Source organism: Enoplosus armatus, chromosome 14 (genome assembly GCF_043641665.1).
Source record: "Enoplosus armatus isolate fEnoArm2 chromosome 14, fEnoArm2.hap1, whole genome shotgun sequence".
NCBI classification, from domain to species: Eukaryota; Metazoa; Chordata; class Actinopteri; order Centrarchiformes; family Enoplosidae; genus Enoplosus; species Enoplosus armatus.
In genome coordinates this window covers 20,920,096-20,935,907 of record NC_092193.1, presented here as the reverse complement: position 1 = coordinate 20,935,907, position 15,812 = coordinate 20,920,096, and the positions used below count along the sequence as shown (strand labels likewise).

The 15,812-nt window shown below is 44.1% G+C and overlaps 1 protein-coding gene across 1 annotated transcript in view; it reads left to right on the top strand.

The window, feature by feature from the left end:
* astn1 (astrotactin 1) overlaps positions 1-15,812 on the top strand; it is a 335,823-nt gene that overhangs the window by 156,376 nt on the left and 163,635 nt on the right. Inside the window, exon 15 of the mRNA XM_070918552.1 lies at positions 7,410-7,537. Within this exon, the coding sequence (XP_070774653.1) occupies positions 7,410-7,537 (128 nt within the window). The remainder of the gene's footprint in view (positions 1-7,409; positions 7,538-15,812) is intronic.

The window sequence follows — 15,812 nt, the reverse complement described above, 5'->3', positions numbered from 1 at the left end:
ACAACTTTCTTTTACGTGTGGAGGGCAGTCTCCGGAAATGCATGTCTAGTGCGTGGTGGTAAATCTGTCCCCAAGGAAAATTTCAATGTTGCATATGGAGACTGACTGTGCTGCTGGTCAGTATCAAATGGGTGCTTAGACAGCGGAATGGAAAATGAGGTTCATGTTGCAATGCTGTGTTTCAAAGACGTATCAGACTAGGCTCTCCAACAGGTTGCACAGACTAAAATGTTGCATATTAAATGGAGTAACTGTTGAAGGGGCATTTTCCAACGACTGTACATGCTAATTAACCAGTCAGGGGATGAGGGGATTTTTTTTAAAAACGTAGAAAATTATTCAAGATATATCACTTGAGTGATCTCTGTGGGAAACTAGAAATTTGTATTTGAAACTTGGTTTTTAGCTTAACAGATATGGGCATTTACCAGGTGGGGGGGGGTCTAACAAAAGACACTGTTGGGTTGCGTTGTGATTAGGGTCGAGGTTTGACAGCATTTTATCGAATCTGAATTCAGTATCAAATCCACCTATTTGATCCAATTTCTGGTATAACTAAATTTATAAATGATTAATCCGCAATGATTCTATTCACAGGATACACCTTAAAGTACTGTATGAGATGCGGGTCAATGTATCTGACACGTTGCAAATTGTACAGTCGAACCTCCCCCAGTTCTTGGAAGGCCTGATTCCAAACTATTAAGATGATACGTTTAATTATCTATGTGATAATCCTAAAAGTTTAACCCTAACCCCTCACCCAGCTAGATCGTTTTAGTTGTTCGTTGGCCAGTGGTGTTGCAGAGGGATTTGTACAGATATCATCTTGCGGAAAGCCCATTGGCCTGACATCAGCCAAGTTACTCACAGAATTCATGTCAATTAGCTGCACTGATGATAGCTAGAAGCGACTGTCAGCGCTGACTGGTACCTGCATGTGTTATACGTTGCTCTTTGCCAATAAAAAGACGTTGAGAAGAGACAGCCCTCATTATGGGGAATGTAAGATCCAGGGTTTTTGGAGCTTTACCCATAGGGACTAAAAGTCGGGACATCTGGGCTTCTGCTACATCAATTTTGACCTTTCAAAAAAGAAAAAGAAAATCTGTCTCTTGCCAGAGCCATCAACTAAATTGCTGGAGTAGCAGCAGTAGGGAAGAATGTTCTTTCCCTTGTAAATGCAGTGCTGTACAACAGATTTATTGGCTCCAATGTAATTCTCCTTTTTTTTGAGAAATCTCTGAAAAGGCTGTCCTGCACACTCAGACTCCGCGTCTGGATCTCTTCATCACTCCCACTCCCTCCACCCCCACTAGACAGTAACACTGTGGACCAAGGAGCGTGCAGTTAACTGACACTGTGCTAAATGACCTCTAGCCAGAGAGGCTTTCAAACTTCAGAGGAACTCAGTCACTTCTCACAGCCACTTGAGGCTGCAGAAGTGCAAAGTTGAGGTGTGCAGCCTTCGACAGTCATTGGCTGAGTCCGTGCTAACTAAAATATGCAAGTGCAGCCGCGCCGTGGCCCGTGTCCTCCCATATCCTTATTAGATGTACTGTTTGCCCTTGAGAGAAAGCGAGCGAGAGAGAGAGAGAGACAGAGGGAGGGATACTAAGGAAAACTTTATGTGATGTTCACTGGCACTTCTACAAAAGCCCCTACCCCACTGCTCGGGAGTGGCACAAAGCATCTGTCTCCATCATTCAGTGACGATGAAAAGTCAAATTTGAATATTGTGTAATCATCAGTGGAGGTTTGTGGGGGGGTTTTTTCGTCCTCCAAACGCATAGCATCGTCTTTGCTTTTTGAATTTTGTTTCCTCCAGCTGCCACGGCACCATTATCTAGGTTTTTTTTTTTTTTTTTTCCTTTTCCTCTGCAAAAGAGACACTTCTTCTTTACTTCTTCCTCTATTCTCTCCATCCTGCTGGGCAAACTCCCCTCCTCGTCCCGCAAATCAAAAAAAATTGTAAACAATCCCTCCAAGTGTAAGATTTGACTGCTAATGTTTTATTTATTTGGGGAGGGGGAAAAGAATGGATCTTCTCTGTAGCGCCTGCAAGGTCTTTCTATTTAGACTGGACCAACAACAGAAAGGGGGAGAAATAAAAGGGAATCATCAAGTAGTGTGAGCAGGTGCCCAGCGGTAAAACACACACACACACACACACACACACACAGAAAAATAGCCACAGCACTCATACACTTTTACACATACACACATGGCCGCAGTAGATGTGCGGACTCCCCTTCTCCTGGACAGCCAAGTCCTTTCAGCTGCGTCTCGGGAGAGCACACACACACACACACACACACACACACACACACACACACACACACACACACACAGCAGGTTTGATTCTCTCCACCCAGCATGGCTCCCTCACGGTTCATCTGTTAGGCTCAGCAGCCCTGAAATGCTTCTCATGTGTTTCGGAACTCCCCGCCCTCCCTCCCTGTGCAGGTAGCTTCCCCTCCCTGCTTCACAGGCAGACGTGTTATTATCATTTCAAACCACCCCCCCCCCCCCCCCCCCCCAAAAAAAAAAAAAAACCTCAAGGCTTATTTATTTGATTTCCGGGGCGAGTAAAGCCCTGTCGTCATCGTTGCCATTGGCAGCAGACCGGTGGGGGCACAAGAGGATTTTGGTTACAGAGCAACATGAGAACGTTCCCAGGAAGGAGGTCCTATCGATATGATCTGATTTCATATTACAGAGCTCAGTGACAGGGGTCTCTGTCTTCCTGTGGGAGCCAGTGGACTCCAGTAATGAGACGTTAAGAAGCTAACCTCCTCTCATTACTTCTACCACTGCCCCCCCCCCCCCCCCCCCATCCCTCTCTCACACGACAAGCTCAGAGCAGGTTTTAATGAATATTTTAGTGCCCTTTGTTCTCATTCTGGTGGCTGCTTGGGATCAATGATTAAGACCACGCTCCCACCTGACAAACAGCCCCCCCCCGCCATCCAAACTACTTTGTGCGAGCATTCTCTCTTTTCTTTTTCTCTCCCTCTTGCTTTTCCAGCTCACCTCAGTCCACTGTACCCCAACCCCCACCCTCAGGAGGAATACCTTCATTGACTCAGTTAATTAAAATATGAAGTGTGTCTGAGAGGGCGGGGTGGGAACGGGGTTTGTTGGTGGCCCTGATTGGTTCTTATTGAGAGCTGTGAGGTTATTCAGTCGCGGGGGGGGGGGGTGTCATCGTGAGGGCAACAGAAAAAAAAATTAAAAAAGTGAAAGGGTTGCTGTCATTAATCAAAAGTGACCTTGTGTTTCGTCACATTTGAAAAACATGGCCGCTTCACCACAGCGCTCACTAGAAGAAAAATGTCTGCAGTGAGAGTTTTGGCAGTTTAACATGGAAGAAAAATGAAATATGAAATCCTTGCAGTGCCAGATGGCTGTTTAAATGTCACATGTCATTATCCGACAAAATGACCAATGCAAATTGTCAGACAGCGATGCAGCGATAGCATGCGTCTAAAAGAGAAGAAAAATTGTCTGTCATCGATAACAGAGATCCAACCTTTTTTTTGTTTTTCATCGTTCTGCGGCACGAATCTAGCGACAGGCAAATAAACTGTGCTTCAGCGCTAGTTGGTGATACATACATGTACCAAAGAGAGCACTTTTTTGTGTGTGTGTTATTCCACATTATTCCACTCCAAGTGTCATCCCAATTTCGCGCCTTACCGCCCACCCACAGCACCAGCAGCTACCTTTACATTGTTTTTATGAGCCTGATTTCCTTCTAATTACCGCCATACCCCTGGCCACGCCGTGACCATGCAAATAAAATGTCATCTGAATAGTGGCATTTGACACAACTGCTCCAGCGCCGTTTCTGCTCCAGCCAGTGGCGTCTGTCGTTCTCAAGCTGTGACTTTCCCGAAGGCAACAGTTTGTGATTTGTAAATATTTGTGCATCCTTTTTTTTTTTTTTTTTTCACAGCTTCAAATCCCGAAACACTGCATGAATCAAATGGTATATTATGCATGGTGTATATTAACTGGAAAACTGTCACCAGTGGGAGCCATGACGACCTGCTGCTATGTATGTTTTAAAGGCGTTCGAGAAATACACTTTGAAGAACATTTGTGTAGGCCACTTGAGATGCTTAATTTAAGAACTGGGGTCAGATAAGGTTACTGGCAGGAAATATTCTCAGCGCACAGGGAGGAATACATTTGAAAAATAAAATAAACAAGTGACTCATTCATCCACAGATGTTAAAGGATGCTTGTAGTTTATCGCCAGCTGGGTTTTGTGTTCATGGTTTTAGACTGGTAAGATAAACTTACTTGGAAGAGAATGGTAAAATAATTAACCCAAACTACTGGTTGTAAGCATCAACCACAGGTTACAGACAGACAGTCTATGCAATGAGGGATTATTATCAGCATTTGGGGTGCCCCCACTTTTGGTTTTACCTCCAAAGTGGTTTAGATAATACAGTTTTACAACCAGTATGATGCAAGCGCACTTGTGTACTCACACTGCTTTCATCGGTGCTGTTTTTAATGTTACCTTCTCAGCACCAAATGGCAGACCGACAAAGCTAACAGCTAGCTGGCGAACACGAAGAAGCGTCCCGTTACTGAAGAGCTAGAATTTCCTTTCTCTTTCCGGTCGAGACCAAAAGAGAGCTCAAAGAAAAGTGGAAAAGTAGAAGTGAACGCTTATCTCTCTTTCTCCGTGTCTGCTAGTTGTGTAAACAGGCGATTGTCAACTTTATAAAACAGTATGTATGTCAAATATGTGTGATTTTTTTTTAGGAAGTTTTTCCCTCAAATGGTCATGAATGCATCTTTAAGCGACAGTATTTAATAAATACCCAATGCAGCCGCTAATGTACAAGGTTGCTGAGTGCTTTTAAAAATCAGGACTCCCAGCAGTACTAAAATACAGATATATTCTCATCAGCTTTGGTTGGAGACACCTGAATGACCGAAGTTACTGATTTATTGGAGCCATTCTGTTGTGGAACCTTGTTGTGAACCTAACTGGCATTGAGGCAAAGAATGATGGAGTGGTCGGAATGAGCGAGTTCAACCAAGAGTCACTCGCGAGCAACAGACAAATGAGGACATCAGCTCGCAGACTGAAGATGAGTCACGTTGCAGCAGAACAATCAACGTAATGAAAAATGACGGGCTTTATGTGAGTCTTTGTCTCTTCAATACGCTCCACAGTCCTGAATAATTGGTACAATGTATTGATTTTCCCTTGATGACGTGCCAGAAAGTATTGCTTTACAATCTGCCACTTATGAGAGGTAAACTTATTTATCCAAAGTTGATCTACTCTGTCCCTCCAGCCTTCACTCGTTGCGTCTTGCTTTCTTGACTCCTTCCCCTTTGTCTGTCAGCACAGCATTTAATAAAGGCTGTCATTCCGAAATGAAACGCATCACTGTATCGTCATAAAACAAAATGCTACAAGCAACTCGATCAGCATCAACATGCAATGTCATCTACATACAAAAACTGTGCTTTAAATTGTACAGCGTCGGGAATGAGGTTCAAGTCTTCCAAATGGGTCTCATAGCATCAATGTGCGACTGTACAATGTATAACATTTTGCAACATGCAACCTGGAAACCAGATGCACGAACCACTCCTTAGGTTTATGACTAAATTGCTCCAAATTTAAAATAAATAACTGCAAAGTTCATTGTGAAACTGGGTGTGGCCGTGGATGTAACCACGCCCTTAACCAACTGCCTCCGCCACCAGTCTTTATATAAGAAGCATCATTTCGCTGATCTGTGTCACATTGGTGCGGCTCTCGAACACAGAGAAGTTGTCCTTATACACAGCTGTGACTATTTATAGCATCTATACCAGGGGTGTTCAACTGAAGTTCGAAGAGGTCCAGTTAGAGAAAATGTCCTCAAGCAAAGGCCCGGAACATCATAACGTCTGACTTGAGTTGAGATTTAGTGTGATTATATATTGAAGTAGCCTAGCAGTTGTATCAACGTCTGCATGTGATCAACACCTGACTGTCAAATCAAACAAAGAAAGTACAATTCAAAAACATTTTGACCATATTTACTGTCACTTAACATTGAACTCTACGGATATATAATACTGTAGATGTGTATAATGGTCGTCTCTCATTAAGTAAAAGAAGGGCTGCATTTCAAAATAAGATAGAGAAAATAAATAAAATAGCTTTTGAAAAATTGCATCTTAAAATTCAAGTGCTTCATTTCAGAAAAAGTAAATAAAGTGTAGCAGCAGCTTGAGTTTCCCTTTTTCTTTGTTAACTGTTTCACATCTTGACTTCACAGTCTGTCTCCCTGTGTCGTTACCATCCGTCTCTTGCCTCTCACCTCTCTCGTCTGTCTGTATTCAGACTCACAGTGTTTATCGCCTGGAGTGCACAGATTTGATTGGCTGAGCAGCATCACGTGGGCTGGCGTAACTCGAACGCAATTGGTCTGTGAGTTTCCTGAGCCGCTAAACCAGCGCCGCAAAGACTAGAAAACCTGCGCCGGTTAAAATAGAAGCGCCCCGTCAAAATTTAAAACCTCTTAATAATTTGTTGATTACGGGTCCGGGTCCGCATAGGACGGCGTCCATGATCTATACTGTTGTTAATTCATCACATGCACATGTAAACCATCATTGGCTATGATATCATCATCATCAAACTTCAGACAGGTCATCAAAGATTTAGTTTTGGCATCTATAGCCCTCGATTGACACAGAGTTTAGAAAAGCATTGAAGAGTTCACATGAAAACAATGTAAAACATAATGAAACCGAATCGCACCTCCAAGTAAATATAAATATTCATATTGAGTACACAAAAGTTGCTTGATTAAAATTCATTTTTATAAATGTGCCCGTGAGTGACTACTGTATAGACTACAAACACACACACACACCCTATACACAAACAGTGAACTGGGCTGACACCCATTGAAGCACGCTTGAGGTGCCCCCATTCTCACCGCACATTTGTTGAAATGGTATGTGCATGTTTTTGGTACATCTGGCCTGAGGTTGGAACAAACTGAAGTAATCACATTTCGGGTCACGCAACTGCTCTGAGTAAGTTATGGAAAAGCATGCATTTTTACATTAGAGCTACTGTGGAAGTGCTGGCACAGTAGGTGTTCATAACAAATTGTTCAGTAGAGAAGAATTTTGTGGAGGGGGGGGGGGGTTGTTTTTGTCCCTGCTTTATTAACCTCAAATGTATGCTGTGAATGTAGACCTTTTGTGCCCCCACCCTCACGTTATCTCTCTCTCCTGCTTTATCTTTCTTTCATCACCGTGCCCCCTTGTTCCCTTGTTCCCTTTTATCCATGCTACTTGTCTCTTTGCGTGGATGACTGAGCGCGTCTGTCTCTAAATGGGACCTACCGTTGTCTCGTCTCTCTTAACACCAGGCAGAAGAACTTTGCCCGAGGCATCGAGCAGCAGCTCCCAGATGGCATGGTGGTGGCTTCGGTGCCAACGGAGGTTCAGTGCCACGAGGAGCTGTCGGACCCTGTGCCCGACCCGGAATACCTCACAGGTATGAGAGCATATTTCACGGTTCACTCTGCTAGCTCGCAGCTGTGCGATAGTACTTCATCACTGGCCTGTCGGAAATCCTCATTACTTCCCCAAAAAAAAAAAAAAAAAATCAGCTTCTCAGGGCTTGATAACCAATGAGGAATGCTGTGTGTGTGTAGCCCAGGGTGCTTTGAATGCACATTCTGACATTTTAGCCTTCATTTATAATGTTTGGGGCAGTCTTCAAGTCCATATTGGCCCCAGTGTAGAAAGCATCATTAAAGTTTTTCATGATTCTGTTTATACACTCGCAGCACTTGGCTAGGGGGCCGTGGTCTCGGTTAAATTCTGAAATCAGTGACTTGAAGCCCAAGTCTGCTCAATCATCATTTAACTCAAACTCAAACTACAAAGTGCTTTTGTTGCCTAAACCTCACCAAAGATGGGACTCAGGATTCTAATCCCAGTCTCTTTGTACGGCCATCATCTGTGTGGGAAATAAATGCGACACTTTCCTAATCCGAGAAGCAATTATGTTTTCTTTCAGAACATATTTGGAAATACAATTTAGTTGCATATAAATGTCATTTTTGGAAGACAGGGTTCATACTGGTCTGCTTTTGGTTGACTGTTGCAGGTCAAATTGTCCTTGTCCTCAAATTGGCCTGTTTCAGAGTGTGAAGTCCCTTTTGGATCAAGTCTCTTTTTTAAAAAAAGAATCTTTTTTGAAAATGTTTTCAGTGAGTTAAGTTTCCACTAATCTATTTTAGTAGAGGTCTCTACATTTTCACACATTTTGCCGTTACGAGTCAGGATACTTTGTTTCTTAGCAACATTATTATAAAATGTGGCTAACGCAGATGTATGCTTATGTTCTCTTCTGGCCTTTAAGCTTGTTTTTTTTTTTTTCTTGCCGTACCGTCTTCATCAGAAGTGAAGAATGATGAAGCAGAGGAGAGCAGAGTAAGATTCATGCACAAGCTTTGGACTGCATTCAGATCTTTCGCTCGTAGCCTTGGACCACTGACCCACATTGCGGAGTGTACTGTGTTAGCATACGACAGCATTGTCAGATAGCAAAGAAAATACATTGCATCCATATCAACATATTGTTATAAGCAAACAAAGCTTCAGTTGAGCGTCTGAATTCATGAACGATAGCCTCCCATTAGCAATTCTTCTTCCGTACAGTGAATGTTTTGTTTTCCCTTTTACCTGGAAACGTCCTGGCTGCACTTTCTCCGAGTGCGGCTCACGTGGAGCTCACACTCCTCAGCTCACCATCCAACTCGATAACGGACGCGAAGGGAGAACAGGTAGAGCATTAGCAAAAATGATTTCTTCATCCATTAAGTGTGCAGGGTGGAGAGGGGGCCTTGGGGGTTGGGTGGGTTGGACCACCACTGTCGGGATTCATTAGTCGGTGGCATCAGAAGCCACCTCGCTGCTCCCTTCATTACCAGTGCAGCACATGGCGGCAATGTCGGAGCAGCCCACAGCCGTCCTGAGTGAAACAGCTGCCAATAACACAGAAACAGGGGTGGTGGGGGGGAGGAAAGTCTTGGCTTGCCTAATATCAAGCGATTCCAGAAGGCCAAAGATTTGTATCCATCCATCTGGATGCCTCATTATCTGCTGCGTTTGACCTCGCTTTGTTTTGCTTAGTTTTACAGTCTTATGCTCTAAATGTTTGGAATTATGCAGAGCAATCATAGGCGCGTTTGACTGAGTAGTTGGAGAGGGAAAAAACCCCCCCCAAAAACAGCTGAACATAAAGTTGTCTAACTCCATAAAGAACCACTCCATTTTGCCAGAGGCATAATATTATATATCTCTTATTATTTCTTAGTGCTGGTATTTAAGTTGTAGAACATGCAAGCATTTTATAAAGAGCAGACATCTGTCATGGAGAGGATATCCTCCCCTCCCCTGCTCTGCCTGCATGAGTAATGACCTTTTTCTTCATGTTTGGAGGGCAGCAGAGAGTACTACAATGGAGAGTGTAACATTAATAATTATATTTCAGCATATTTCCTGGAAATGCTTCATTCAGGCAGCCTGCTGGCTAAGCTTATTCCAGGCACCTGCGTAACGGCCTCCGAATCGCCTCACAGTGCAGAAAGCAGCAGATTGCAGGATGGGTTTATCGCTTGTTGTTGATATAACAGCAGACATGCAAGGCCAGTCAGGGCAGCAATTCAAAACCACATCAACCGAGGTTACGTCTGAGGTGATGGACAATCAAATGGCGCCGGGGACGGCAGTGGTTCCAACTGCTGTTTATTGGAAACTTCAGAGGATATTGAAACCGTCTAATCTGAATGGATCTGCTGCTGTCACGTCCCTGAGCCCCTGTCCCCTCTGTACCCCCTCCCTCTGCCCCCCCCCCCCTCTCTCTGTGCACAGCTCAAACCTTTTTATCCCGACATCGCCCCTGGGCTCACAGTGCACACGGCCCAGTGCAGGGACCGACGCAGCAGCGCTTCCCCTCTCGCGCTTCTGTGTTGGGCCTTTGCTGCCGCAGCCGTGGGCTTTCATTGAAGAGTAATATCACGAATTGAGATATCATTTCAAAGCGTCCAGCAGGGTGCCATAGAAGCATACGGTGGACTCTGGGGCACAGTGGTTGCAGCTTTCGCTCTGTTCCCAACCTGATGCTAGGAAGTGCAACGTGGTGGTCCAAAGAAAAGGGATGTGGAAAGACGTGACTGGACTGGCCTCAGTTTACTGTCTATACTCGAGGATAGATGAGCACGGCACTTGCCGCTGTTTGAAGTTGAAACGTGTGACTTTAAGTTTAACAGCAGTTATTATTCTTACTATAATCAGTATTCAAAAAGATTGTATCCCTTGTTTATTAAATCCACCCACACTCTCCTCCTCTAGCTGTCTGTCTGTCTAGAAAAGATGTTCATACAGATCAACATAGACAGCAACTGACCTCAGTCTGTCAGGCGGGTGACTTTTAACCCGCAAAGGTCTTGGCCATGTGGAAAATTATGTTTTGTTTTGTTTTAGAGGAATTGTTTTGATTGGGAATATGCCTAATTGCTTTCTCGCTGAGAGTCAGATGAGAAGATAATTATTACCCTCCTCATGTCTGCATGCTAAATATGAAGCTGGAGCCAGCAGGCGAGCACCTCCATAACAAAAAACTTCATGAAGTTAACATGATCTCACTCTCCAAAGGCTGAGACAACTGATGCTGAACTGAAACACATTTGTCTTAAGGTTTGAACATATTCTATTTAGTCTTTTTTATTTCCCTCAAATCCCAGTATTATCATTATTATGATAACAAGCGGTTGAATTTACAACAGTAAGTGAAATCTTCCACATGTTGAAGCTGTAGACTAGTTTGTAGTTTATTCCAGTGATGGTGGTGAATGCAAAAATTTAGCAGATTGATTGGATGCCTTTACTCGTGGCCTACCTCCAAATTGCGTCCACCGAGGAAGACAGTGAGACGCAGAAGAAAACTCACAAACCTCCACAAAGTGGATGCTGTATTAAACCATTCTCAAGGGAAAGAATGCATTTTCATTTTGCTCTCCATGAACAATTCTGCTTGAACAAACATGTGGCAGCCGAAGCAAAGTAATGAATTCAGATCCAATGTGTCTACCAACTTTTGCAGGCAAGTAAAGGATTCAATTTTCTGACAATAGCATCTTAACACAGCGTTATGGCTACGTGGTTGGATGGCGTGAGGAGCGATGGCACTATCCTCGAGCTCTTTTATATTTCGGATGTTTCTCAATAAACTGACAGTGTTCCACCGCCTTGTCAGGAATGATGCAAGTATCATATAAATGCCTCATGAAAGCTGACAAGCATTCACTCAGTGCACCCAGTGGTGCTTCAGGCATACCAAACGTGTTACACCGTAGAGTTCACATTTTGGCCATTTACTTATTTCTAGTCAGGATGTAAACAACATATCAGAAGCTGCTGATAGTAAAATGCAGTCTTGTACAATAGACCTGGAATACATACTACGGTACCTTTCACGTCCTGCATTTTCTTTTCCGTGTTTGGCACAGATTTTCTTCAAACATTGCCCTTTCGCACATCACAGAACTCCTCAGTATGTGACTGATGCATTCCGTTCTGTTTGTTCCCGAAAGTGTGCTTTATGTGGCCATAGAAAACCTGTTTGTGAAATGGCGATTGTCAGATCTCTAATGTAGCTGACATATACGGATAATTTGTATTGAATTCAGTGTGACTCGCACGCACACCTGCCTGTTATGATTCACGGGGAGTTACAAAGGAGTCCTCACAAGTGAGCCACATTATTTTCTCACAAAAGTCTCACAAATTACAAATTACCATCACAAGTTGTTCCTCACCAATGTTATTTTGTCTGTCTGTCTGTAACTATTCTGTAGTCTTGTAATGTACAATCACCGCATTGTCTCACTAATGTAACGGTCATTAATGCTGAATTTAATTCAATAAATCTTTATTGTCCCCAGAGCGCAACAAAACACTACAAAGAATAAGTAACATGAAACATACTGGCAGCAACAAAGACACTATAGACAACAAACAAATGGCAAATAAAAAGGGCAATGAGTCAAATGTACAGAGTGTAGCAGTAAAAGATGGACTATAGGTCATGGCTAATGGCAGCAATTGCCCAGAGGGCAGAAGGTGGAACTCCTGGTGCAGGGTGTGGGATGGATCGACGTTTCTGGCCTGACGCCTGTTGTACAGAGCGGAGAGGCCGAGCTGGGACACCCCTGTAGTCTTAGAGCAGGTGTTCACCACCCTCTGTAGTTTAGTCTTACTCCTCACCTTTAGGTTCCCAAACCAACACATCAGGACAAAAATACGACTGCTCCTTAATGTTGCAGTCAATGTAATTTCATCACAGGCATAATTAGAATTTTTATAGGAAACTTAAACCAAATTGTTGGTCTTTAAAGCTGCTATAAAGAATATTATTATGCTAACGATGAAACACATGACTGTGTGTACGTGAAAGTGGTCGCTCACAGTGACAAACTCACCGAATTATCACCTGACTCTTCCACCAGTACTTGGGAGCATTTTAGCTTTGTTTTATGGATGGCAACCTACTGTAGGCCACCTACCCAGCACCAAACAGCAGACCAAATCTGCTACTAGCTGGTGGATATTGGACTTGCATTCTTCAGGTAGATAAAACGACTCCATCTGAATGCTAATGTTGCTCCGTGTCTGGCCCGAAATTGGCCCGAAAATAAGTTAATGGTCAGTGGTTCCCAACACTGCTCCTATAAGGACTCTCAGTCTTCTTTCATGGCCCTACCCACAGTATGATGAACTTTATTAGGTGTGTTAAACCAACCAGGACGATGGATCCAAGGCACCAGTTCTCGATAAACACCTCTACTTTTAGTGAATCAGATGTGGGCAGAGCAGGGGAGATGAAACATAGTGAGTGTGGGCCTCCAGGAGGCGATCAGGGAACCACTGTTTCAGGTTTCTCTTTTTTGTTCATTTAAAGAAATATGAAGTCATCTATCTATCTAGTAAACATTATCCGCAGTGGGTCCCCAAATCCCCAGCTATGTCCCTGCCTGCTTTCATGCAGAAGACAACAAAGGTAATGCTGTTGTTTTCTTTACTTTTTCAGTCTTACCAGAAAGTTCTTGACAGCCAGCTGGCAACATAATCATTGAGTCATTGCTACTGATCAACACTCCTTTCACCCCCCCCCCCCCCCCCCCCCCCCCCCACGTGGATGTATTATGGTCATTATGTTCTATGGGGCAGTGACAATCTCACTTATTGGCCCTTTATAACAGATGGCCCGTCATGCGCTCATTGAATTTGTTCTTATGAACATTTGCTGCCTCTCAGCTGTATGACAGCGAGTTGCGTGAAGGCAGAGGAGAAAAAAAAAAAACCATAAAACTTGTTTCAGCTTAGAAATCTTGGCCCGGGTATAGTGGCGGCACCATCCACATGAAGTCACCCGGGGCGTCTTCTCACCTTACCGCACCTGTTCTCTTGGCCTCCACATTTCCACCGAGCGCCACAAACACAGCCGTCCGACGCAGTGCTCTCCAGCCCCAGCTAGCTGGCTCGCCGCCACTCGTCTCCTGGCAGGCCATCAGCATTATCGCTGTGCCTGCAGTTAATTGCGAGGCTCAGGTAATTGTCCGTGGGGTAGACAGACGTCGGCAGGAGGAACGTCTGTTGAGCCGCGATGAGCGCGCGCCACCCCTCCGTCCCTTGCTGATTCGGCCAGGTTCGGTTGCCATGGTCAGTGTATTTGTCACAATGTCAGCACTCCTTGTTCCAGCCCTCTCCGGCCCTCGCAGGGGTGAAATCATTCATCTTTCTATTCATCTCCGGGCTTGGAAGCCATTCATCATGAGGCCAGAGACCTCCATCAATTATTCCGATGGGAGAAGGAGTGAGGAAAGGGAGGCTTTTGAAAGGCAAATACATCTTGATTTAATTGGAAAGCAAGTATGCTCAAGGCTGCTAAGCAGATTTCCCCTAAGATGGAGCTTGAGAGATAATGGAGCAAAAGAGAGAAGACAGACAAAGAAAAATGAAGGGGGGAAAGAGACTGTAGATAGTAAGACATATGGAAGGGAAGACAATGAAAATTTACAGGATGAAAGACAGAAAGGAAGAACAAAAAACTAAGAGGACCCAGCAAATGAATGAATGGCGGCCATTTTTCTCTGCAGTCTCCAGGCACGGGGGGGGGGGGGGGGGGGGGGGGGGCGAACGGAGCCACGGACGAGAGAATTCATTGGTGAAGGTTAAAAGTGCGGCTTGACCCGTTCTCATCCTCCGCTAGCAGCCACATAATGACACTGCCACTGCTGTCTGCAGCACACTGTGTCTTTTGAATGGGCGCCTGTGTGTCGGCGTGGCTGTATGTTAAGACGGATGTAACGCAACAGACAACGCCAAAGGTGAAATAGTCGCCGCTGCCAGTCACAGGGGCTCTGCAGCCGATCCCCCTGTCGTTTGTCATCAAAGCCACAGATTTGTGCTCATAGGTTTGGAGAAATGGCTGACACAAGAGTTTAGGCGCTCAGAAGAGAAGTTTTAAAAGAGAGAGGCAGATTTGGGAGAGTGCTGCTCATGATATCGTTTGGAAGTTTCTATATTCCGGGAGGACATTTTGTTTGTGGGTCAAGGTGTGTCCGTTGCCAACGTCTGGCCCCAGAGAAAAATGGCCGCCATGCGTTCATTTCCTGTGTCCTCTCAGTTTTTTTTTTTTTTGTTCTTGCCTTCTGTCTTTCATCCTGTAAATTGTCATTGTCTTTCCTTCCATCTGTCTTACTATCCACTGTCTCTTTTTCTCCTTCACTTTTTTCCCCCCATTATCTCTCAAGCTCCATGATATTTGGCAGATATTGCCAAAAGCGAGAACTTTAAAACCACTGGCACTGCAAATAAAATCACTGAATGATTGTATGGTGGTGGTGTTGTGCAGCATTCTTGTCTGCTGACAGGGGTGCTATGAAATGAAATGAAAGCTGAATGATGACGATTGCGGCAGTTGCAGGTAGTAGATAACTTTTCATCGAGTGATTACACTCATAAATACACTTCTTTCTAGTTTTCAATGAAGTGGCATGCTGTAAACATAATGTGATGCGATGAGGGGGCCTTGTGTACGGCTGACATTCCCCAAAAAGAATGTAGAACCCCCACCCCCCCCCCCCCACCCCACCCCCACACACAAGATTACATGTTGATAACAGCACCTCATGTTAGATTAAACCACCAGGCAAAATTCACTTCCTTGAAGTAAGGCTCTTTTCTTTTCTAAGATTGGTCTCCTTGCACTGCTGCTGATTACATTGCAGGAGCATCTTGCCACTGGCACGTCTTGTTTTTTTTCTTCCTCCTGTGATTCACAGTGTTTGGTATATATATTTGTGTGTGGGTAAAGCGAAGGCGAGACTTGCAAAGCTTTCATGATTTTCTATCAGGCCTCCCCGTGAAATGTGAAATCTTGCCAACAAAGTTTGTAAATCTCATCTCTGATCGCCTTTCACACCGCGTTTCAGGGTTTGAATATATATGGGCCCAGCAACACACTTGGGCTGAAATGTATGAAATCGCTGTTGGGTGAACTTCAAACTTTTTCTATTAGAATTTGTCTTGACATTTATGCTGAAAGGTTAAGACACAAAGTTAAATGCCAATTGTTCCAAACTCAGCTCCTATCCATTAATAATACATGGTTATTGGTCCGGATTGCAGTTTAGGGTAATGAATATCATTGCAATCAGTGCATTTTAATATTTAGAGCCTTGATTAGATTTGAATTG